Here is a 25,077-nt window from a genome sequence, read left to right on the forward strand (position 1 = left end):
CTGCATGACCCAGGCTGGGGCTGTTGTCCTACAGAGTAGCCCAGTGACGAGAGAGCTGCATCCTGAGTCAGAGACCTGAGACTCCCCTGGGGACATGGTCCCAAGCTGAGGCCTTGTTCTTCTGCTCCCTGCCAGGCTGGGCTGGTTCCTATCAGAGCAGCTAAGAATAACTGGAAATTTGAAGAAAGCACAAAAGATGTTTGTGTGAGGTGGAGACGAGGTGGACGGGGTGATGTCCATAGCTGGGGGTGGAGTGGGCACCTGCAGGAGCCCTGGGGACGCAGGGCTTTGTCTCTGTGTCTTGGCACCAAGGGTGAAATAGCAGAACCCCAGGGAACCCCCATCTGTGCTTGCTCGCTGTTTCTCGCCTGCCGTTCTTTCTGGAATTCACTCCACTGAGGTCTCTTTCTTTACTGCTCTTGTCGAGGTCACCAAAGACCTCCACACAGGACTAGACCTCAGAGTTCACCCCTGGTCCCCATCCTTCTCTGTCAGCTGCTTTTGACATTGTTGGTCACTCCTCTTCCTGTCACTCTTGACTTCTGGAGGCCACACCTGGGTATTCCCTCCCCATTGACATACTGGGGCTTCTTCCACTGACCCTTGAGCTGAGGGGACCCAGGGCTCAGGGTTTGGTCCCCCCATGTGTTCTGACTTCTTGTCCCCTGGGAAGCTGCCTGGGGCGGTTCTGCATGCAGCACATTCATGGGCAGTGCCCAGGGACGAGTTCCTGGCAGGGACAGGATACAAGATGGGCAGGGGAGCTGAACTGTGAAATTGCTGCAGTGGGGGCTGGAGTGGCCTCGGTCCCCAAGGCGGGGTGGGGAGAGCCAGGTGCTGCTTTAAGGCGTCACCTCACACACTCTTCCTAAACACTTCAAGGAGGAGCTCCAGTCACGGCGCCCACTGGGCAGGTGCAGGGGTGGAGGCTGAGTGAACTTGTACAACTTGCCTGCTGTGGGGGGCTGAGGCAGACTCCGTGTTATCACCTGCCAGCCTCGCCCCAGCTTCCCAGAGCCACGAAACAGCGGGCTCGGTGATACCTGCGTGCGGTCCCAGCTACTCATGAAGCCGAAGAGGCAGGACTGGCATGGGTTTGAAGCCAGCCTCAGCAATGAAGCGAATGAAGCAAGACCCCGGCTCAAAGTAGAAAATAAAAAGGGCTGGGGATGTGGCTCAGTGCTACCAGTACCACTCCCTCCCCTCCCCCCAAAATGCATCCTGAATAAACCAGGAGGCCTTGCTAGTCCCCCAGCTCTGCCACCTGCTCCTCTCACCAGTGGCATCACAATTGCAGGCCTCCTCAGGTCTGTTCCCAGGCCCCATCTGAGGAGAGAGAGCACAGGCTTCTGGAGTAGGTAGGGCCCGAGGCCCCATAAAACTGGGGGAATCTCTTGTTTATTAAAGATGCATGAGAGCCAGGCACAGTGGCACACGTCTGAAATCCCAGCAGCTCCGGAGCCTAAGGCAGGAGGATCGTGAGGTCAAAGCCAGCCTCAGCAACAGCGAGGCTCTAAGCACCTCAGTGAGACCCTGTCTGTAAATAAAATACAAAATAGGGCTGGGATGTGGCTCAGTGGTTGAGGGCCCCAAGTTCAATCCCTGGCACCAAAAAAAAAAAAAAAAAAAGTACCTACTTCTGTACGCATGCAGGTACACCCCTGCACGCCAACCACACTCACATTTGCACAGATGTGCAGACCAAGAAATGGAACCACTGACCAGAGACAGGACCCAAATGAAGCTGTTTCTGCCCTCGCTGTCACCAGGGCTGTGATTGTGGGTGCTGCTGTCCCCCAGGGAGTCCAGGCAGCATTCCTGATCCCTTAGAAGACCACTCTGGCTCTCGCGTCCTTGGGGCCAGGGGTGGTGTTTGGAGCTCACAGGATGGTTCTGGATGTCTACTTGAGGAGTGGCCATGGAACCAACCATCTGCAGAATTTTCACAGTGTCAATTGGGATGTGTACATCTAACATCCTAATGGCTACTGCCCGTCACCCAGTCTCCTGCCTAGGCCTTTCTCCCAGGCTCCGGGCAGTCTCCTTCACCTTGTCAGTTGGCAAGGGACAGGATCCGAGGGCCCCACTAGGTTGTTTCTCCACACAGCTGCTTGAGAGATCCTTGTAAGCGAGCAGGCAGCCAACTTGGAATTGAGGTAATGCTTCTGTGTCCTTCCCCCAGCCCCTTCTTTCCCATTCAGCAATACAAAGGCCCAGATCAGAGGAGGTAAAAAGTTGACTCTGGATCCCTTCCGGTCCTTCTTCTTGTCGGTGGAGCCCTCCCAGATTGAGAGCTTTCCAGAGGTGGTCAGAATGCAACAAATCCTTCTGGCTGGAGTGAGGGCCCAAGGCTTGACCTCCCCAGGGTTTCTAAACCTGGACTCTTACGATTGGACCTCAAGGGTTTGTGAGCCTCCAAATCCGCCCACAGCAGTGGGGAGGGAGTATGTGTGTGCTCACCCCCAGGAAAGAGCCCATCACTTTTAACAGGGTTTCAGAGCAGGTATATGGGCCCCCAAATTTAAGGACCACCACCTCAGAGATAGGATAAGATATAAGAAGGCAAATTACAGAAATTGCATTCTAGAATATAGAGAGGAGTTCTTAACAAGAAGGGAGGAGAGAGGGCTGTATGCAAAATTTTATGTGAATATACCATCTGATAAGAATCTGAAAGTAGGTCACAGATTAACTAACTCCTGAATTTAATGATGAATTGAAGGGCTTTAATGATGTTAATGTCATTTGAGAGAAGATATGCTTAATAAAGATTATTTTCCAAAATGTAAAATGTCTGAGAAAAATCTTCTAGAACTCTTCCCCCAAAAAATCACCTATAATCCCAACACTCAAGAGATAATAACTGGCTTTAAAAGAAGATTTTTTGAAAAGGCTTTTTTGTTCTCTCTCTTTCTCTCTCCACACAAACTGAGACTCATACTGATTTTTGATGTTTTTTTTCCCACTTATTATTTTATGAGCACTCTCTCCTGCTATTAAAAATAATTTTCTGTAACAGTGTTTTTCAACTTTTTTTTTTTTTACTAATGGAATCCTCATTTTCAAACAAAGTCTTACACAAAAGTCTAAAATATGAAAGAAATGAAATATGAGCAATTCTAGTTAAAAGCAGAAGGAAAGAAGAAATACAATTTGCAAACCACCTCTCTTAAAACATGGCTAGCTGGGCTTGTGGCACACACCTGTAATCCCAAATACTTGGAGGCTAAGGCAGGAGGATTGCAAGTTTAAAGCCAGCCTCAGCAACTGAGTGAGGCCCAAAGCAACTCAGTGAGACCCTGTCTCAAAATAAAAATTAAAAAGGGCTGAGATATGGCTCAGTGGTTAAGTGTCCCTGTGTTCAATCACCAGTATCCCCCCATCCCCCCAAAAAAGTAAAAACATGGTTACATAGTATTCTATCATATGATGTGGAGGATAACTAGATTCAACAAACAAAAATGAAAAATGTCCAGGTAAACTATAAACAAATAGCCACATCCCAATTTGAACATCAGGTAAACAGTGAATATTTTTTTAGAATAAAAAATATATCCCATGCAATATGTGGGCTATGCGTATACTAAAAAATTATTTGTGGTTATCCGAAATTCTAATTTAACTGGGTGTCCTGAATGATGTGCTGTAATTTATCTAATCAGTCTCCCATTATTGGACTTTTAGATTATTTCACATGTTTTCCTACTATAAAGAACAGAGAGCAGTGTATCTTTATACCCATATCTCACATCCTTAGTATTTTATATAACACCCTAGAATACAAACCGCTAGATCCAAGGCTGTGAACCACTGAAAGGCTTTGGATATCTTTGCAGAGTTGTTTTCCACAAAGGAATGTGCCCTCGCAGCTGTGCGCAAGCCTGCCCGTTTCAAGGAGGTTAAATCTGCCTTGATCTATTATTACCGGCTTACATTAGCTTGTCATTGTGCCCCAGCAAGGCCCAGGAAGCTTTAAGCCTGGCAAATTAGATCCATGGGGTTCAAGGTGGTGGATAGAATGGGGCCTAAAGGTGTGGGGCCAGTTAGCCTCCTGGTGCTTGGGGTCAGGGGTCAGGATTGATAAAAAATAGGGTAGTAATGGCAGAGACTTCACCCAAGGCCAGCCTTTTGCTAAAGAGGCAGTCCCCTCCCCCAAGTAAAGTGCAGTAAGCCATGAGCCAGGCCCGGGGAAGCGCTCTTAAAAAAAGAAAGAAAAGTAAGCACAGCAGTTCAGGAGGCTGAAACAGGAGGATTGCAGGTTCGAGACTAGCCTCAGCAACTTAGTGAGGCCCTAAGCAACTACCAAGACCCTGCCTCAAAATAAACAATAAGAAAGGTGTAGGGATGTGGCTCAGTAGTTAAGCACCCCTAGGTTCACTCCCCAGCCCAAGAAAGTAAAAAAGTAAATTAAAAAATATTTTAAAAACCCACGTGGGCAGCTATCCTTACCACAGCATTCTGGGGACGGCAGAGGCTTCAGAGGAACAAGTCTGAAAAGATTCTCCCCTCCAACTCACACACACACTTAAAAAATAAAAATTATAAAAAAAGAATCACAACTACCAAAAAGCACAGAAAATCACCCATCATGTCCCCATAACAAATCAGTTTTTCTTTTTCACCAGGCCTTTCTTGTCGAGGTCTGTAAGTTTTACGTAACTACAACCATAGAGTACGTGTGATTCGTTTCCTGCCCCCTCCTCCCGTTATTCTGCAGGCAGTTTTCTGTGCTGCTACAGAACTTTCAGAGTTAATTTTGTTAGTGTTATTTTTTTTTTCTTGCCACAGGTAATAATTATTCATTAAGATAAATGAAAATATCCAGATAAACAAAACTTGAATCACAATGCACTTATTAATTTGTAGTTTGTTTCTTCTCCTATTTAATTGCACATGAACATCCTTACACATTAAAAATGCATTTAAAAAATTCATTTCTACAATAATTAATTAATTGATTAATTAATTTTGCAGTGCTCTGGATTGAATCCAGGGCCTCAAGTAAGCTAAGCATGTGCTCTGCCTTGGAGCTACAATCCCGGCCCCTCTACATTATGTTTAATAATTATAATGCATTCTTCCTAAAAGAGTAATCATATAACTTTTCCTCCAGGTCCTATTATGATTTTATTCTATAAATGAAGAAATGGAGAGTCAGGAAATTTAAGGCACTTCCAGTAGGTCACATGCTGATGCATGGGAAGATGTAGGTCTTTCTATTCCACATATATTGTTTTCTATTTTATTTGACTTTATTAAGAACACTCGACAGGGGGCTGGGGATGTAGCTCAGTTGGTAGTGCTTGCCTCATGGTGACTGTAGACAGTGTGGTGCAGCAGATTTCTAGAGCCTATTCATCTTGCTTGACTGAAAGTTCATGCCTGTTGATTATTAATTCTGTACTTTCCTACCCTTACCCCAGGGAAACCACGAATTTGACACTTTGATATCTATGAATCTGACATTTTAGGTGCCTCCTGTATGTGGGATTATGCAATGTTTGCTTTTCTGTGATGGGCTTATTGCATTGAGCCTATCTTCCTCAGGTTCATCCATGTTTCACAAATGGCAAGATTTCTTTATGTTTTTCTCTTCTTTTGTGGTACTGGGTGTAGAACACAGGCCTAACTCATGCCAGGCAAATGCTCTTCCACTGAGCCACATCCCCAGCCTAGATTTCTTTTTCTTTTTAAGGCTGAACTTTATGTGCATGCCACATTTTCATCTTTTTTTGGGGGGGGGGGCGTACTGGGGATTGAACCCACGGGTGCTCTCAACTAAGCTAATTTTTCTTTTGAGACAGAATCTTGCTAAGGTGCTTAGACTGGCCTTGAATTTGAGATCCTCCTGCCTTACCCTCCAAAGTAGCTGGGACTACAGGTGTGTGCCACCACTTCTGATTTATCCATTCATCTATTGGTGGACACTTGAGTTGATGCTGTGATGAACATAGGAATGCTGATATCTCTTTCAGATCCCAATTCCATTTCTCCCTTCCTCCCTTTCTTCCTTCCTTCCATCCATTCCTTCCTTCCTTCCTTGCTTCTTCTTTCTTTGTTCAGTTCTGAGAACTGCTCCCAGGGCCTCATGCATGGCTACAAAAGTGCTCTACCACTGAACTACATCCCAGTCCTTTTTGTTTTTTGGGACAGGGTCACTCTAAATTGCCCAGTTCTCCTGCCCCAGCCTCTGAGTAGCTGGGATTACACCCCCAGCCCAGCCTGATCTCAGTTTTGTTTGTTTTTTTTTTGGATAAATACCCTTCTCATTTCCCCACAGTCTGCAGCAAATACTGTAAATGATAGCCAAACACTCCATTCAGTCAAGAGAACATGATCTACTTACTCTTTTCCCTGCTGTTGACGTTTAGAACGATTTCAAATCTTTTTTTTTTCTTTTAAAACGATTTCAAATCTTTGTTCTCATAAATAAGACTGTTGTGAACATCTTTGTGCCTAATTTTTGTCTTTGATTTAAATTGCGATTCAACTAGGAGTCTCAGAGGCTGGGAGCTGGGAGGAGCTCAGTGGTAGAGGGCTTGCCTGGCCTGTCCAAGGTCTTGGATTCAAACCTCAGCACTGCAAGAAAAAGGAAAAAAAAAAAAAAAAAAGGAAAAGAAAGGAAGGAAGGAAAAAGTAAATGAATGAGTGAATCCCAACTGAGAGGTCATATTCACACGTGTCACTCCGTCTTTCTGAAGTTCAACTTAAATCTCTGGGCATGTGGGAGATTTGGAGCACCATGCCTTGGTGCTATGAGCCAAAGGATATAGCACTAGAAATGTACTGCCAGGCTGTTTTCCAAACGGGGACCATTTTAATAACCATTGTTGTGGCTTAAAAACAATTTAGTGTAATACTCAAAGATATTCTGTAAGGAAGAAAAGCTCTGTTCCCCATTAACCCACAATGCCATTCTGCAGAGGACTTTTCAATCACAATGTTTTCTATTTTATTTTACTTTATTGAGAACACTGGATGTGGGCCTGGGGATGTAGTTCTGTCCTTCTTGGACCCAAAGCCAACATGCCCATCTGTCATGCACTTGACAGGAACCACCAGGGGGGCTTCCTGGGTAAGTGGCTTCCTGGAGCTTCCCCATTGGGTGTAGTCTTATCTCTTGTCTGAATCTCAAGGCCCCCTGAGGGAGCAAGTACCATCCTGGTGACCCTTCATCAGAGCGGCTGCCTGTCCTCCAGCTCCCCAGCACTGAGGTCTCTGGGGCACAAGCGCACACCTCCTACAGAGAAGCTCTCTCAGCCTCCCAGAGGCCTTGTGCACAGACCTGGCCCTCAACGCTTGGGCATTTGCTCCCTGATCTGCAATAAATACGTCTTGGACGCTGATGGGATGAGCAGGTGTGTCCCAGATCATTTACTATTCAGGGTGGAAGAGGCCTCAGAGACCATCTTGCTGAACACCCTCTTGCTGTGCAGTAGTTTAGGGAGGGCCTCTGGAGGAGTGCTGGGACAATTTCACTTAATGTGCGTCATTACCTGCTTTTCTCCCTAGTGGAAACTGCTGCGCTCAGGTTAAGTCACCCTGCCCTGCAGATGGCCTGGGGATTAGCCCGAGGGACTTGACCCACAGCCCTTTCAGGCTCCTCCGCCTGCCCGCCCCCATCAGCTAAGTTACTAAGTTAAGCACTCAACACCAGGTGCTTTAGATAGGTATTTAAAAAAAAAAAAAAGTGTTGAAAATGGACAAAATGGAAAGTAAATGGCATTCATCACCCATGTACCTAAGTACCAGCTTCTTCAGGGCGTCCTCCTGTGGTCACAGTCTGCAAATACAGGTGAGGTCAGTTACCCTTGATGGGGGCTTGGCTTCTAAACCTCGCCTCACTGTTTATTGTTATTATTGTTGTTAATAATAATTGTATTAGGGCTGGGGTTGTAGTTCAGTGGTAGAGTGCTCACCTAGCATGTGGGAGGCCCTGGGTTCAATCCTTAGCACCACATAGAAGTAAGTAAATAAAAGTATTGTGTCCATCTACAGCTAAACAAATATTTAAAAAATATTTGATGTATTATACATATTTATGGGGTGCGAAGTGAAACTATGATTTTTTTAAAAAATTTTTTTAGTAGTTTTTATTTTATTTATTTATTTTTATGTGGTGCTGAGGATCGAACCCAGTGCCTCAAGGAGCTAGGCAAAGCGCTCTACCACTGAGCCACAACCCCAACCCAATGCTATAATTTTTTTAAAAATATTTTTTTAGTTTATTTATTTTTTATGTGGTGCTGAGAATTGAACCCAGTGCCTCACACATGCTAGGCAAGCGCTCTGCCACTGAGCTACAACCCCAGTCCAATGCTATGATTTAAAAATAAAAAAAATAAAAATAATTTTTTAGTTGAACATGGACACAATACCTTTGTTTTATTTATTTATTTATTTTATGTGGTGCTGAGGATCGAACCCAGTGCCTCACATGTGAAAGGCAAGTGCTCTACCACTGAGCCACAACCCAGCTGTCCCCCGCCCATGCTATGATTTTTTTTAATGCAGCATGGATTCAAGCCAACCAATCCATCCATCGCCTCAAACATTTGACATCTTCCACGATGGGAACACTGCTGACACGCCTTCCCAGAGATATGGAAACCTACAGCGCTCAGCTCTTAGTTACAGCTATCATACTGTGCAACAGATCTCCCCCCAAAAAATCAGACTTATTTATGGTATCTGAGGCTTTATGCCTGTAGATTATCATCTCCTCATTCCCCCACACCCATGGAATGTTCTCCAGTTCTATCCATGTTGTTGCAAATGACAGAATTGATGAAGTTTCTTCCTTTTTCAAGGTTGAATTGTGTTCCATTGTGTGAATAGGCCACATCTTCTTTATTGGTTCCTGCACAGGTGTGCGCTCAGGTTGACTCCTTGACTGGCCGGGTTAACAATGCTCGAAGTGGACGTGGGCGTGCACACACACTTGGTCCCTCCCCACCCTGTGTTTCAGTTGTTGATCTTGAGCTTCAAGAGGAGTCAAGTTGTGTCTCTAAGCATCACCTGAAGGATGAATTCACATCTAAAAGCGCCACCACCCCCACACCACTGTTCAGCCCCCATCTGCTGCCCTCCTCTCTGTCCCCTCCTGGCCATCAGAGCAGCTTCTGGGATGATACCTCTTTGCTCAAGTGATGCAGCTGAGGAAGTGTGTGCCTCTCATCATTTCTTCATCCCTGAGACTCACTCGAAGGGCAACAAGTTGATGGTGACACTAATTAGCTTAGCCCTATTACCTTAGGTAGAGAAGAGTTAACATTCTTTTTTTTTTTTTTTTTTTTTTTTTGGTACTAGTGATTGAAACCAGAAGGCCTTTGCCACTGAGCTGTATCTCTAGCCTTTTTGTATTTTTTATTTTGAGACTGGGTTTCACTGAATTGCTTAGGGCCTTGCTAAGTTGCTGAGGCTGGCCTCAAACTTGCATTCCTCCTTGGCCTCCAGAGTCACTGGGCTTACAGGCTTGCGCCAATGCACGCAGCTACTAACACTCATTTTTAAAAAAAAATTATTATAAAAGGATATTTATTTATTTTAAAAGCCTGCCTTGTATAAAGTAAACGGAAAATTCTTCAGTTTTCCCATCTCATTCCTGTGCCACTTTCCAGAGGTGACTGCTGTTGAGCAGTTTGCTGTGTATTTTTCCAGATATGCATTTATTTATGAAAACTGTTTATACAAAATGAATCACACCATACATAACTAACTTATTCCTTCTAACACTCATTTAGAATTCTAATTTAAGGAAAACCCATAATTTACTTAATCAGCCTCTAGATAGACACTTTTTCTGGCATTTTCTGTTATAAATAATGCTGCAGTCACAATACTTGCACATTTCATGTCCTGTGCCGGTTTAATTGTAGGGTTAATGCCTAGAAATGTAAGATGATCGTGTAATCTACCATCTGAATCAGGGCTAATGCAGACTCCTGGGAACACAGGTGGGTAATGGGCCATCTCAGGAAAAGCAGGAGTATTTTTACCTAAAAGTGGAATTTCTACTAAGTCAAAGAGTCGTGTTTAGAAGGCTAATGTGGCGAAACAGCCTTCTCTCACGATTGTACCAATTTATAATCCACCAATGTATAAGAGCTTCTATTTTTATAACTGTCAAAATTCCATATTTACGACTGTCAAAATTCCATACGTTGATATTATTTTTAAACTTTTCCAGGTGAACTAACAAGGAATTATGCCTTGTTTTAATTAGCACTTATTTAATAATCAATAACATTGAACATCTTTTTTTTGCATTTGTTCTTTTTAGATATACATGACACTAGAATGTATTTTGACATATTATACATACATGGAGTATAACTTATTCTAATTAGGATCCCAGTCTTGTGGTTGAAATGATGTGGAGTTTCGCTGGTCCTGTATTCATATATGAACATAGGAAAGTTATGTCTGATTCATTCTATGTCTTTCCTTTTCCCTTCCCTTCATCCCCTTTTGTCTAATCCAATGAACTTCTATCCCCTGCCCCCCATTGTATGTCAGCATACACAATTCAGAGAGAACATTCAACCTTTGGTTATTTTGGGATTTATCATGATAGTCTCCACTTCCATTCCTTTACCAGCAAATGCCATAATTTTATTCTTCTTTATGGCTGAGTAATATTCTATTGTGTATATATACCATAATTTCTTTATCTACTCATCTGTCAAAGGGCGTCTAGGTTGGTTCCATAGTTTAGCCATTGTGAACTGTGCTGCTATAAACATTGATGTGGCTGCGTTATTGTAGTATGCTGATTTTAAGTCTTTGGGGTATAAAGTATTGGCCATTTGCATTTCATTTTTCTGCTGTGTCTTCATATCCTTTATGTGTATGTTGCTTTTTAAAATTTGGTCCTTTTCTTATTGGTTTATAAGAGCTTTTCATATATTAAAGAAGTTAATCCTTTTTTCTTAGATTATTTGACTAACATTTTTTCCCCAATATGGTTTGTGTTTGACTTTGTGACATTTTTGCATTATAAAAGTGTTAATTTAGCCAGGCACAGTGGCACACACCTGTAATCCCAGCAGCTCAGGAGGCTGAGGAAGGAGGATCACTAGTTCAAAACCAGCATCAGCAAGGGCAAGGCACTAAGCAACTCAGTGAGATGCTGTCTCTAAATAAAATATAAAATAGGGCTGGGGATGTGGCTCAGTGGTCCAGTGCCTCTGGGTTCAATCCAGTAGCCTCCCCCAAAAGTTAATTGTTTTTGGTGGGGGGAATATTGGGGATTGAACCCAAGGGCTTTCTTTGCACATGCTAGGCAAATAATCTACCACTGAGCCACATCCCCGGCCCTATTTATTTTATTTAGAGACAGGGTCTCCCTGAGTTGCCTAGGCTCACCCTAAACTTGTGATCCTCCTGCCTAGGACTTTTGAGTAGCTGGGATTACAGGCACATGCCTCCGTTCCCAGCAAAAGTGTCAGCTCTTATATAGTGTTTCTTTTATGGCGTTTGGTCTTTATGTCCAAGACTGGAAAACAAAAACAAAAATGAATTTTTCCTTGTACTTCTTGTTTCCTTTTTCAAATTTAAATTTTCAAACCACCTGGAATTGATCCTGGTTTAAGAAGTGAGTTCAGCCTTGTTCATTCCACATTGTCCAGTCACTTTTCCCAACATCAGTCACTGAGTAGCACCCCCCTCCCTCCCTCTGCAGGGCCATTTGAAATGCAGCTACAGCTCATTTGGCATCAACTGTCCATATGTATCTGGGTCTGTTTCTGACCTGTTTTCTCCCATTGATTTATTTGGTCTTGTATCTGCCATAGAAATTCTGCTATATAAAATCTGCAATATTATATTATGCCTTAATATCTGGCGGGTCTATTTCCCAATCTTTAATTGCTTTCAGATTTCCACTGATTGTTCTCTCATGGTTAAACTCTTCCAGCTGAACCTCCCCTCCCACATAGCTGTCATTTGATCGGGATTGCATCGAATTTGTATATTATGTCAAAGAGAATCTACATCTTTGCATCCCTGAGTCTTTTTTAAGAAGAAGCCGAGTCTTCCCTCTCCAGATCTGTTTAACTACAGGGTGGGTGGCCCTCAAGGAAAACAGGGATAAACACATATAATAAGCACTTTATTTAGATTATGTTACAATACGTGGCATGTGTTGTTGCTCACGAACAATGTTTGGTTCGGTGCCTGTGCAAAACGGCAAAGAGCGCTGCATGTTCATCCATTCCCCGCATGGGTGCACCCATGAACATTTATGTCTTTGATCTCTCATGGAATAAAACTGCACCTTTAGTATGTCCCAGACATAATTAAAATATATATGTATCATCCCTATTCCCAGATTTTACAGCCACTTTGTATATTGAAACTAGGTAAAATGCTGGGCTACAGGGATAGGGGAGGAGCCGGCCCAGGAGCATGGTCCTCTTGAAGAGATGGGTCGTACTACAGTAGCAATGGCCCCTGTCTTAGTCTGTCTGTGGCTGCTAAAACAGAATAGCCTAGACTGAGTAGCTGATAAACAATAGAAGCTAATTCCCACAGCTCTGAAGGCTGGAAGTCCAAGACCAAGGCACTGGCAGGTTTGGTATGTCATGAGAGCGGCTCTCTCTGCTTCCAAAATGGCGCCTGTTGCTGCCCCTGGCAGAGCATGAGTGCCCTGTCCCCCACATGGCTGGAGGTGGAGGGGCAAAAAGGGGCAAACTCTTTCTGAAGCTTCTTTTATAAGGACATGAATCCATTCACAGGGCTTCATCACTTCCCCAACAGCCTCACCTTGTAATACCACTGCAAAGGGGACTGAGTTTCACCATAGATTTAGGAGGGGCCACAGACCAAGCAGACACCCAAAGGGAATCCCACAAGGGGAGCTGCTTTTCCCCAAGTTCTTCCCCTCTCCCTTCTCTCTTGATGCTTCATCCGATTCAAAAAATCTGCTTTGGGGCTGGGGTTGGTGGCTTAGTGGTAGAGCACTTACCTAGCATGTGTGAGGCACTGGGTTTGATCTTTAGCATCAAATAAAAATAAACAAATAAGTAAAGGTATTGTGTCCATCTACCACTAGAGAAAATATTTAAAACAAACAAAACTCTGATTTTGGGGCTGGGATGGCGGCTTAGTGCTAGAGTGCTTGCCTGGCATGTGTGAGGCCCTGGGTTCAATTCTCAGCACCACATAAAAATAAATAAAGATTCATTGACAACTAAAAAATACTTTTTAAAAGTCTGCTTTTGTTATGCCCTATCCTTTGGGTGGACATTTTTGGAGAAGTATAACCTCACCGTTTAATGATTAGTCACAAACCACAGGCAGTGTATTTCTGGATTTGCCCCACAATGTCTATACTGTGCCACATCAGCCTCTCTTCTGGTTTAGCTCTTTGTCTGAAAAAGGTTATAAGTTGAGATGACTGGCTGGTGACCAGGGCCTTGCTGAGTTTTAGGGGGTTGGATTTGAACTTTGCTGAGCTGGTCCTAACCTGTCACCCACCTTGCAGCAGTCATGCTGCATGTTCTGTGTATTACATGAGCATTGTTGTATGTATTTTTTTCAGATAATGCCTGGCAAGTCCAAGTTCAATAGCTTCTGACAGTGAGATACCCAATGATAGCATGCTGACCTTGGCCTTCGCTGACCTGCACCAAACATTGGATAAAGGGATATTTGTTGAGGTCTGGGGAGCCCCGAGGTTTCCCTGTCTCAGCGGTTCTTTCTTCCCACCTCCTCTCTTGTAGAGCGTGGCCACGTTGTTTAGGGAATCATTATGACTGGGCAGAAAAAGACCCTAAACAGGAATTGGCCTTGTCCCCTCTTTGATGTACGGCCATTCAGCACCCTGAAGGTGTCCCTAGTTGTGAAGAACCGGGAGGACCCAGGCTGATCCAGCAAAGTCTGGTTGCGTACTGGTTTGGTTTGAGTAACACAAACTCTTGTATTTTTCCTTTTTCCCATGTTCTTTTGAGCCACTTAAGCAGAACCGTGTTTCCAAGCCTGTGTGCAGGCCAAGAGGTGACAGCATTGAGCAAGTTCTCATTGGAGCCATGAACTGATGCTCTGATCCCTAAGCCAAGGAGGGAGCCGGCCTCCAACCTCACTTGTCAGGGCTTGGGTTGGCACTGGGCACCAGAAGCTGGCCTGTCCCAAAGCTAAGGAACTCAGAATTGGAAAGGAGTACCAGGCACACTTGGGCCGGGCTGCAGTCTGAAGGCACAGAGAAGGCTTTGTGCTAGGCTCGGTGGCCAGACAGTCTCCATTCCAGTTCCAGTTTAGTCACTCAGTTGCTGTGTGACCTTGGGCATGTTACTACACATCTTTGGGCCTCAGTTTTCTCTTCCATAAAGTATGACTAAGAACACCTATTTTATAGAAGTATTTGGAAATGGAAATCAGCACCTATCATAGCACCTAGTGTGCAGTAGACCCTCAATGAACAGTCAGTATGGCCCCAATTTGCCTCTTCCCCTGGGCTTCAGCCACAGTTGCTTGGAAGATAAGCTGGGACTCTGGTACCCTTCACAGATCTGGACATGCCCTACCCAAGCTGATAAACTGATATGCAGGTGGAAAATGAGCTCTTGCAAAAGATTTCTGGGAACTCCTCAGAATCCCTCCATTCCCAGCAGAATGGGCTAGGCCACGGTGAGAAACAGAGACCTGGGAAGCCCCTTGGACCTGTTGGATCTAAGAAGAGACTGTCCAGAATAGGGGCTTGATGCCTTGACCCAACCTTGGATAGAGGACGCTGGTTGGGTTGGATTCCTAAAGAAACGGGCAATGGGTCTCCCCCAGTTATCTTGGTGAGACCACTAGTACTACCAGTCTTATAAGACCTCAAGAACCCTTTCTAGGTGAGACCACTAGTTGTCCTAGAGCCACCCCTGGAGGAGTGATATTATCATTTGGTGGGAAATCTAACTGGAGGCACTTGGTGGGTATCCCCAAGCAACCCCTTGATATGCAATTGAACTGGAGCCTTCCAGGCCTATGGGACAGAAGTGCTGTGAGGCAGAGGGTTTCCATAGTAACTAGGCTCAAGCTGAGTTGCAGTTGGTTCTACTGATGGTGAAGCCCCAGAACAGAACAGAGGCCAAAAACCAAACTCATGGAGAGACTCGCTAGAAAGGAGGGTCTGAGGAGATAGCCTTGGAGGTCCCTTTAAGATTCTGTGCTTCCAGCAGCTCCATCATGCATCTGCTCTTGGCCGTGGTATCACACTGGAATTACCTGGAGACTGTTCAGAATACCTGATGCTTATCTCCCTGCCTCCCCCAGAGACTCTGATTGAATTGGTCTATAGTATGGCCTGGACATCAGAATTTTAAAAATCTTTCCAGGTACTTCGAAGGTGCAGCCCAGGCTAAGAACCATTGATAAAAACACAGGCAAGGCAATAACAATTAATAATAAAGATTACAGTGTATGTGTCAGGCCCGTGACACGTGATATCTCTCTCTCTCTCTCTCTCTCTCTCTCTCTCTCTCTCTCTATATATATATATATATATATATATATATATATATATATATATATATATATATATATATATATATATATATGGCAAATAACTCCTAGGTCAGAGAGCGGTAAGAACTGGCATTCCACCCCAAGGCCATCAGATTTTCGAGCCCAGGTTTATTGCTATTATAATTGCTGCTTCTGAGGCAATGGAGAATGGAATACGGGAACACATGTGGGGCAGGCCCCTCAAAGACCCTTGACACCCTACTCAGCCTATGTCCAACCTGAAGATCTTGGCTCTTTGCTACCACAACATCTTGTTAGTTGGATGAGAGCACTGGTAGGTCCCAGGAAGGCCCTGGGGATCTGGCTTTCCATTTGGGAGAGCCTGAGACCTTGAGCTCAGAGAACTTGAATCATGTGCTCAGCTTCCAAGTTCTTGTAATGAATGGCAGGCTTTCAGCTTGGGACATAGCATCAGATGAGATTTTGCTCCTGGGGGAGGGAGGAGTGGCTAGGAAGCATGTTTTGTCCACCAGGTGTTTTTGGTTTATAGCAGGTTCAGGAAAAAAGTCAGGAGCCATCCATAAAAGTAGGACCAAAGCACTTTTATTTGTAGTTTCATTGAAATTTAGTGAAAGGCAAACCCAGCAGGTACCTGTTTTACTGGCAGTAAAAGGAAATTGGGCAGCAATTATTTAAAAGGAGTTGGAGTTGTTTAAATCTAAAATTTAGCAGTATGGGTATGTTTTAAGAGAAAGTTTACAAGGCTTGGGAATTGGGGCTGAACTGTTCTTGACGAAAATGACATGGAAAATATTTTCCTTTCTTATTTTAAACCTTCCCCTTTTGCTATTTGTTTCCTAAATTTAGCAGGCCAAGAAGCAATAAGCAAATCTAGCAGGAAAAAAAAAAAAAAGAACTGAAGCTAGTCTCAAAAGTTTAATTGAAATGATAGACTGGGGGGGAAAAAAAAAAACTCTCCAAGATGAGAAGTAGTTCTTCCCATTTTATAGAGCACAGTCATTATTTCAACTTAAACAATTTCAGATGTGATTGACCTTATTGGATGTGGAAGTGCTGGATTTGGCACTCCCTTAAAGGACAAAGCCTGGAGAGGGAGTCACAGCCTAAACTTCAGCCAAGAACTCTCTGTGGGGGGTTGGAAGGATGTGGGAGGCTCATGGGGCTGTCACTCACCAGCTCCCAGCTCTCACTCCTCACCATGGCAACAGGGGAGCTCTTCAGCAAGGTCCAGATGGAACCCCCACCCCAAGGCCTGAACACAGCCCTGCCTACAGGGAACACTGGGAATGTCCCACCCTGCCCTGGACTCCAATGTGGGCCAAATCCAGAGACCAGCCAGACAGCTGAGAGTAGATGGCTCTGCCTATACTGGGTCATTGTCATTGCCATCAGTGCTCATTTGCTGAGTTTTGTGATTTTACTTTTGGAGAATGGTTTTCTATTTGTTAAAAGGACTACAGAACTAATATCTCTGAGCTTTTGGTTCCTGGAGCAGAACATCCAATTCAAACTAATTTTATAAGGAGAAAAAAACAGAGAGAGGGAGGGAGAAAGAGAAAAGGAGGAAAAATTGATTTAAACAGGTAGGTGTGGGGCTGGGGATGTGGCTCAAGCGGTAGCGCGCTCTCCTGGCATGCGTGCGGCCCGGGTTCGATCCTCAGCACCACATACCAACAAAGATGTTGTGTCCGCCGAAAACTAAAAAATAAATATTAAAAATTCTCTCTCTATATCTCTCTCTCTCCTCTCACTCTCTCTTTAAAAAAAAAAAAAACAGGTAGGTGGATAGTTGGGGAGATGAAGAGGCTGAGAGAGAGAAAGAACTCGACTCTATGAACCTATACAATATTATCAGAGCTCACTCTTTCCATCTCTTGGTTCTTATTGTTTTTTTCTTGATTTCATTCTCCAGACAAGATTTCTCCATGTGAAGGACAAGAAGATCCTCATTTCTCAAGCTTAGCAGAGTTGATGAAAAGAGCTCATCGTATAGAAAAGCCTCAGGGAAGATTTTGATTGGCCCAGGTTGAATCTAATGATCATTCCTGAACCAATGGCTGTGTCTAGAGTCCCAGTGATAAGATTGGCTTGGCCCTAGTCTGGTGCTCACTCCTGTGGGAGTGCTTGGGGTGTTGATGGATCGGGGGCAATAAATGACAGCTTTGCCAGGAGCATGTGAGTGGAGGGGAAGTTCCCTAAGGCAGGCAAAAACTACCCTGTCACCTGCTTGAGCCACCAGAGTTGTATTTGGTCAGATGTGGGGGGTGGGGCAGGGTCACAATCACTCATCACTCAATCGTTCACTTGCCATTGTCTTCAAGGACCTGTGATCACCCAGACATTGTCATGGGCTTTGGAATCCAGTATTATAAAAGCAGACAGTCCCTATACTCTTGCAGCAACCAAAGTACATGTATGAAGACACGAATTGGTGTGAACATACTTTATATACAACCAGAGATATGAAAAATTGTGCTGTATATGTGTAATAAGAATTGTAATGCACTCCGCTGTCATTTATTTTTAAAAACTCAATTTAAAAAATAAATATATAAATAAATAAGTAAAATACAAACAGCATATCAGATGAAGACAAGTACCATAAGGAAAAATGAAGCAGTGGAGGCAGAGATCGGGTGGAGGTCAAGTGGTTGGGGAGGCTCACAGAGAAGGCAGTGTTTGAGCGGGGCATTGCAGGAGGTGAAGAAAGTAAACCATGCAGACATCTGGGAGAAGAACCTTCCAGAAGGAAGGCAGAAAGAACCAGAGGGCTATGGAGTAGGTACCTGGAGGGCTCAAAGAACAGTAAGGAGACCCGTGTGGCTAGAGCAGAGCAAGAAAGGGAACGGTGGAGTAGACTCCGGCACAGTGACAGGACACCCTGTCCCATGGATCATTGTGAGTCCAGGGCTAGTATTCTCTGAGGCGAGGTCACTGAAGGGCATGCGATGTTTTGGAGGGTCTCATTTGTTTGCTGTTGGTTTCTTCCTGATATAGTAATTTGGGAGTGGGGATGATATTTAGATATTCATTCATTTATTCATCCAGCCATTACCTACTATGTGCCAGGTGCTGGGGACTCACAGATGAACAACACACCTTCTTGCAAAAGTAAGAGGAGAGAGCACTGTCAGCGCATGTCTCAGATGCCCCAACCTGACATGGGGATTCCACGAACAGCCACAGTATCTCAGTCACTCCAGAAAGGGCTCCACACCCAGCATCTCCAGTCTCTACCTGGCCCAGCTATGACTCCTGATGGTCCTGCACCCCAGGGCCAGATGACACATTTACTCCCTCATCTCCACCATGTTTGGCAACATGAATGGAAATATGAGATAGTAGCTCTCCATTCCCTTTTAGAAGGGGGCAGAAGGAAAACAGCCTTCACAGGTCACTACCCCTGCTGGCAGGGGTCGGGTGAGATGAGGTTCTGGGGTCAAAGCTGCAGCTCCTGTGCTCTAAGCTTGAGGTGGGGATTTCTTCCTGACCCTCTATGGCCATGCTTGGCCTGGATGGGCCAGATTCCTAGGCTCCTCTTCCAGGGGCCACCCTGCTTTTTATTTTTGTGTTCCAGCCTCTGTCTGGCACAGTGCCTGCACATAGTGGATTTCCAATAAGTATTGAGTTAATAATAGTGATATATCCATGGAGTACCTACCACCTGCTAATACCCAGGGCAGAGGCCTGAGTCAGGCTGCAGATCATGGAGAGGACATCAAGGATGACCTTGATTTGTGCTGTCTCTGTAACCAGGACTACAGAAGCAACTGCCTGGGGATAAGTGGGGACTTTGAGATACTGAGTTAGAAGCATCCATGGGACACTCAAGTCCTAAAAGATCAAAGAAGGGGTTTGAAAGCAAAAGCAGTTCAACCACCTGAGGGAGCCTGAGTTAGGGTCCAGGTATGTGAACTGGCACTTAGACATCAGAGGTCAAGGGCCCTGGGTGATGATTGGACGAGGCTGGGGAGGGGCTGAGGAGGGAGGAAGTGAGAGTCCTGCATGGCATCTCCACGAGCCACATCCCACCCATCCTCAGTCTATCCTTCTCTTTGCTGACTCAGGGCCAACTGATATTTTAGCTCCAAACACAAGCGGTTGCTGGGTCACCATGGAAGAAGAGCTGGGCTCTCTAGAAGGCAGTGGGGCCTGGTGTTTCCATGGCACCCTCTTTTATAAGTTGTCTCACAGCGGAAGTGCCTCGCCACAGACCCTGGTCCACCTGGAGGAGGCCACTCCAGGGATCTGGGGCTGCGAGAGGGAGCCACAGACTTTTCCTGATGGCACCTGTGAGGTCGTCTGACTCTATTAGACAGGGCCTTCTCTAGAGAGCCAGAGCCTGAGCAGACGTTCTTCCACAACATTCTCTGCGGCCCAAGGAAGTTGTGAGTGAGATGTGTGAGGGGGGCAGGCAGGGGACAGACCTAGAAGTCTTCCTCCCACTTCCTGACACATAGTTGGTGCTTTACAGAGCTTTGCTGAATGAATGAGTGACCGAGGGAGTGAGCTCATCGTTCCTGAATGAATGAATGAATGCATGCTCAGGTGATCCAAATGAATGCGTACAGGAAGGTGCCTATGTCTGGGGGATGGGTGGCTCTCCACCAATGTTCCCTGGGTAGTAGTGAGTATGGGATGAGGATTCAGAGGTTTTCTGAACCCACAGAGTGGCCGTAAGTCCTAAATAAATAAACATGGTTATTTCCCACAGTCGACTTGTAAGATAATGAAGAGATAGATGCTCCCTTCGGGAGCTCAAAAACTCACCCCTCTGCTGTTTTTCTTTAATTTTAGCTCCTCAGCCATTAGATGGAGGCTTCTTTCCATTCTCCTGACCCAGATTTGGGAGGAAGGGTAGGGACAGCACTAGTGCCATTATTGTCCCAGGTGGGAGGGATACAAAGGAACACCCTCCTTTCCCACTGAGTTGGACAGCTTGGATTCTTCTAGCAATCCAGGGCTCAAGCCAGAACATTCCTCTCCCTCTCTCCCTCCCTTCTGTCTTTCCTGAAATGGATTTTGAGACCCCGGGGTGGGGTGGAGCTCTGCCCCATCTGCTCAGTTCCTGGCATGGCACCAACTCAGAATATTACCGGGTGACATCTGCATCTGTGTCACCCTCTGAACACACACCATGAGCATTTGTGGCTAGCATGGGGCCAGGCCCATGGGACACAAGATCTCCTCTCAGGAAGCTCCCTATAGGCTGTCCTAACAGGAGGCCAACTTAAAAAAAATGACAGCCCCAGGGCTGGAGTCGTGGCTCAGCGGTAGAGCGCTCATCTAGCACGTGAGACACTGGGTTCGATCCTCAGCACCACAATAAAAATAAATAAATAAGATAAAGGTAGTGTGTTCAGTTACAACTAAAAAATATAAATAGGGGCTGGGGATGTGGCTCAAGCGGCAGCACGCTCATCTGGCGTGTGTGCAGCCTAGGTTCGATCCTCAGCACCACATACAAAAAAAATATAAATAAAAATATTTTTAAAACAATGACAGCCCCTCAGAGGGCCCCAGTTTAGGAGGTTGGAGCTCCCCAGATATTGAACATTTCCTGGCCAAGAAAGTTGTGGGGTGGGAGTGAGACTCTAGAGGGACATGAGGACTCTGAGCTGCCTCCTTCTAAAGGGAATCTCTCCACTCAGGGGTCCCATCTGCAACAGGTCCAGCCGCCTTGCTGGACCATTCCTCTAGGCTCGGGTTCTGTGCATGGAAGATTCTAACTGTTCTTCCTGCTTCCTCAGGGGCCCAGAGCTCCTGCCCAGGGCTGCTGATTGGGAAGAAGAGTTGGAGTTGGTGAGGTTTCATGGGGAATATCTGGCCAGAGGTTTGGTTCCAGTAGTCAGGTGTCAGGATGCCTTCATCCAGCCATTCATCTCTGCGTGTCTTTCCCCAGGGTCTCTCACTGGGGACTCTGGAAGCACAGAACGGGGTGTGGCTAAGGAGGGAGAAGCTGGGCTGTGGCATCTGTCATCCATCATTCCCCAGCGCTTACTGCCAGTGACCCAGTGGATCTGATGTGGAACCACTTCAGTAGCTAGCAAAAGTCCCAGAGCAGCTGCGTCGTCTGTTGAGTTCTGGTGGCTCTGGCATTAGCCTGTGGGGGCTTGCTTGTCTTTGTGGGCAGTTCCATTTGCAGCAGCTTGTCCAAGTCCTGGAGTCTGAAGGATGGAGCACCTCCTCTGTGCCGAGCCCAGTAAGGTGTCCAAGTCCTGGAGTTTGAAGGCCCACGTTAATCCCAGGAGAGGGTCAATCTGAAACGTGCTTGGCAATCTCCATTCTGATTTCTAATACTCTTAGGATACCTTGTCTTGGGAGGCTGGTGTCCTCCAAGACCTATCCTCTCCAGAGAGCTTTGGTTGAGAGTGTGAGTTTTAAATTCAGAATGACCTGTTTGAATCCAGATCTATGACTCAGTAGCTCTCATCTGGGGCACTTTTTTTTAAAAAAAAAAGTCTCTTTGGCCTCAGTTTCCTCATCTGTACAATGGGGGAGAGCCAGGGTACAAATAGGGTAAAGTAATTATCTAACACCTGACAGTATACTAAGCACCCAGCACATGGTGGAACTCCCCTGCCTGTACCCCCTCTGATGCTGACCTTTGTCTCAGGTGACAGGAACACCCTCAAAAGGCTTTGATGAGAAGGCATACTTGTCAGCCAAGCAGCTGAAGGCTGGAGAGGACCCCTACAGGCAGCATGCCTTCAACCAGCTAGAGAGTGACAAGCTGAGCCCAGACAGGCCCATCCGGGACACTCGCCATTACAGGTATGGCCTCCATTGTGTGGACCAGAAAGAAAGGCTGAGAAAGGACCAATATTGTTCAGCTTTTTTTTTTTTTCATTTATGTACACTTAAGAAATGAGGAAGAGTCCCTCAGTCTCAGTCTAGTGATTTAGATACTGAAAAACCCACACCCCAGCTACATTCCTGCCTCCCGTATTCTGTTGGCCTACTCGGGGTCAGTGAAGGTCATGGAAACTCCCCAGCTGGGACCAGGGAGGCCCCTCAGCATCTCATCTGGCATTCCAGCAAGAGCCACATGCCAGGGGACCACAGGGAGGCTTGGGAGACAGGTAAGCAGGCAGCTGAAGTGGGGCCTCCAGCCCTGCTCCATGCAACCGGTGGAGTGCTCTGACCGTCCCCCCCCACAGCCCTTCTCTTCCTCCTGCCCGCCTGCCCCACCTCCCCAGCAACAGCCAGAAGCGCTTCCCAGTCACCCTTTCACCCAGCACTCAGTGTTCCTGAAATCCTATACTCCCTTTCCTCCCTTCCCCGTTTTCACCAGAAGGCTTCCTCTGCCTGAACGCGCCTCCCCACCCCACCTATATCCTTCAAGTCTTGGCTCCAGGTCCTCTCCTCTGGGAAGGTCCCACCAACCCCAGCTAATTCCAGGCCCTTCTCTGTGCTCCATGCAGACATTTAACAGAGCCACCAGGTTCCTGTGGCTGATCCACCACCCACCCACAGCTTTGAGTGACAAACAGGAGCTGCACTGGACCCAGCTCTGTACACAGAGATGGGATGGGCCTCTGACTGGCCCCAGTTTGAGAGTAGATGAGAGTGACTCTGGAAATAGCTACTGCATAACACAAAGGCCACGTGTGAGATGAAGGTGCAAGGGGACTGGTTCTCCAACCTTCCTGGTCACTTGGAGGCATGCCTGAGGTCTGGAGGCTCTCCAGGGCTGAGGGGCCCTGGCCCCCTGTCCTGTCACCCCAGCACTGTCAGCTTCCCCTCCTGCTACCAAATAAGTCAATGATCCTGCTACTAGGCCAGGTCCCCCATCCAGGTCTGATGGCCACATCCAGGCCTCAGTCAACCCTGGGGCAGTCCTCCCTCGTGACTACCTGCACTGCAGATGAGTTAGCATGAAGCTCCTCTTGGCCTTTTATAGGAGCCCTAGCCATGGCTGACCTAGTCCCTACAGCTGGGAGGATCTGCTGTCCCAAATTTGTGACTTGAGGGCTGACCTGAATCCTCTCTGCACACCCTCTTTGCTCATTCACACCCTGAACCTTCTCAGGTGTTCACTGAGAAATTGAAAGATTGCCTGCTAGGCATGATAACTCATGCCTGTAATCCCAGTGAGTTGGGAGGCTGAGGCAAGAGGATTGCAGGTTTGAGGCCAGCCTTATCAACTTAGTGAGATACTGTCTCAAAATAAATTATATTTTAAAAGGACTGGATATGTAGCTCAGTGGTAAACCGCTCCTGGGTTCAATCACCAGAGGCTGGACTGTGCCTCCCGTGATGGAGCCCCTGTGCTGTGGGGCAGTTTCCACTGGACTCCAAACTGTCACAAGACAGATCCACTAGGATTCCAGAGAAAATCCCACCAGCCAGAAAAAGCAGGGGCAGGGGACAAACCATCTGGTAGTCCTGGCTCCCTGGACCTGGGTACCATCCTCACTGATCTACATCTCAGAGGAATACAAGGGGTGGTGGGAGTTCAAGTCCACCTTCCAGATAGAATGTGGGTAGGTGTGCCCCCTTCAGGGAGAGAAAGGCATTGCTACTATATTTCCTCCTTCCCGGGCACCTAATGACCAGGGAACAAGGACAGAGAATGGGGCCCTGGAAGTCAGTGCCAGGAGGCTGGGTACCCTCATGCCCCTTCTCAGCTAGCCATGTCCACTCCTGTCCCCCAGTCTGCAGGCATTTGGGAGCAAGCACTTGGGAAGCGTGACTTCTCAGGGACAGAGAGAATGTCCCTCCCCCATGGCTGCCTCACATCTTTCTCAAGGAGAATTATTTTAGAGCCTTGAAGGATTTTTCCCATGGGGGACCCAGGCTAGTGGGACTCCTGCCTGCCTGGCTGACCGGCTGCTCTGCAGGGCAGGAAATGGGCCTGGGAATTCAGGCTGGAAGCTGCTCTCCGTGGGATGAATTCTGTAATGAAAAAATAGTCACTGCTGGAATAGTCAGACAGCGATTGTAATAAAGATGGCTTATGAAAACCCGCGGTGGCAGTCGCCTTCCCGCCTGCCCAGGAGCCTGCACAAACACCAGGGGGGAAGGCTGGCAGGAAGGGTGATTTCTAACTCCCCTTCCTGAGGACGGGGAGACAGTGGTCCAAAAATGTGTGTCTGTGGATGGCAGAGCGGGGTAGAAGCAGGGTGGCCGGAGATGCTCTTGTCTTCTCTGAGGCTGGTTTCCCCTGGAGCCACTGGTGCCTGCCCCCTGCCTGGTGTCTCCCACAGTGCTGTGCGCAGGCAGAACAGGGATGCTCATTAGGCAGATGGGAGTGATTCCTCCCCAGATCCTCCCACATGTCCTGAGGTGTGAGAAGGGAAGGAAGAAGCCACAGGGGACCAGAAGACAAAAGGGAGGTGGTTTTCCATTTTATCATGTATCCCTATGTTGTGTCTCTAGACTGCCCCATCTGCAGGGACAGTTTTTTTGTTTGACTCCAGGCAGTGCCTTGGGGCCTAGTGTGTGTGGGGGGGGGGAGGCCGGGGGGCTGAACAGCAGGGAGCCCTCCCAACAGGCAGAGGGTGTGGCTCTGGGTTCTCTAGGGCTTGGTTAGGAGCTCCCAGGCCTGGAGATGCCCCCAACTTGCTGCTTCCCTCCTAAGTCCCCAGGCTAGGTGGCAAC

At 46.5% G+C, this 25,077-nt stretch overlaps 1 protein-coding gene across 4 annotated transcripts in view; it reads left to right on the top strand.

The window, feature by feature from the left end:
• Window positions 1-25,077, top strand: part of Galnt16 (polypeptide N-acetylgalactosaminyltransferase 16) — a 113,603-nt gene that overhangs the window by 30,644 nt on the left and 57,882 nt on the right. For all 4 annotated transcript variants that reach the window (XM_040276357.2, XM_078050120.1, XM_013357525.4 and 1 more), the window contains exon 3: window positions 22,091-22,248. In XM_040276357.2, coding sequence (XP_040132291.2) covers window positions 22,091-22,248 — 158 coding nt within the window. The remainder of the gene's footprint in view (window positions 1-22,090; window positions 22,249-25,077) is intronic.

Source organism: Ictidomys tridecemlineatus, chromosome 5 (assembly GCF_052094955.1).
Source record: "Ictidomys tridecemlineatus isolate mIctTri1 chromosome 5, mIctTri1.hap1, whole genome shotgun sequence".
NCBI lineage: Eukaryota > Metazoa > Chordata > Mammalia > Rodentia > Sciuridae > Ictidomys > Ictidomys tridecemlineatus.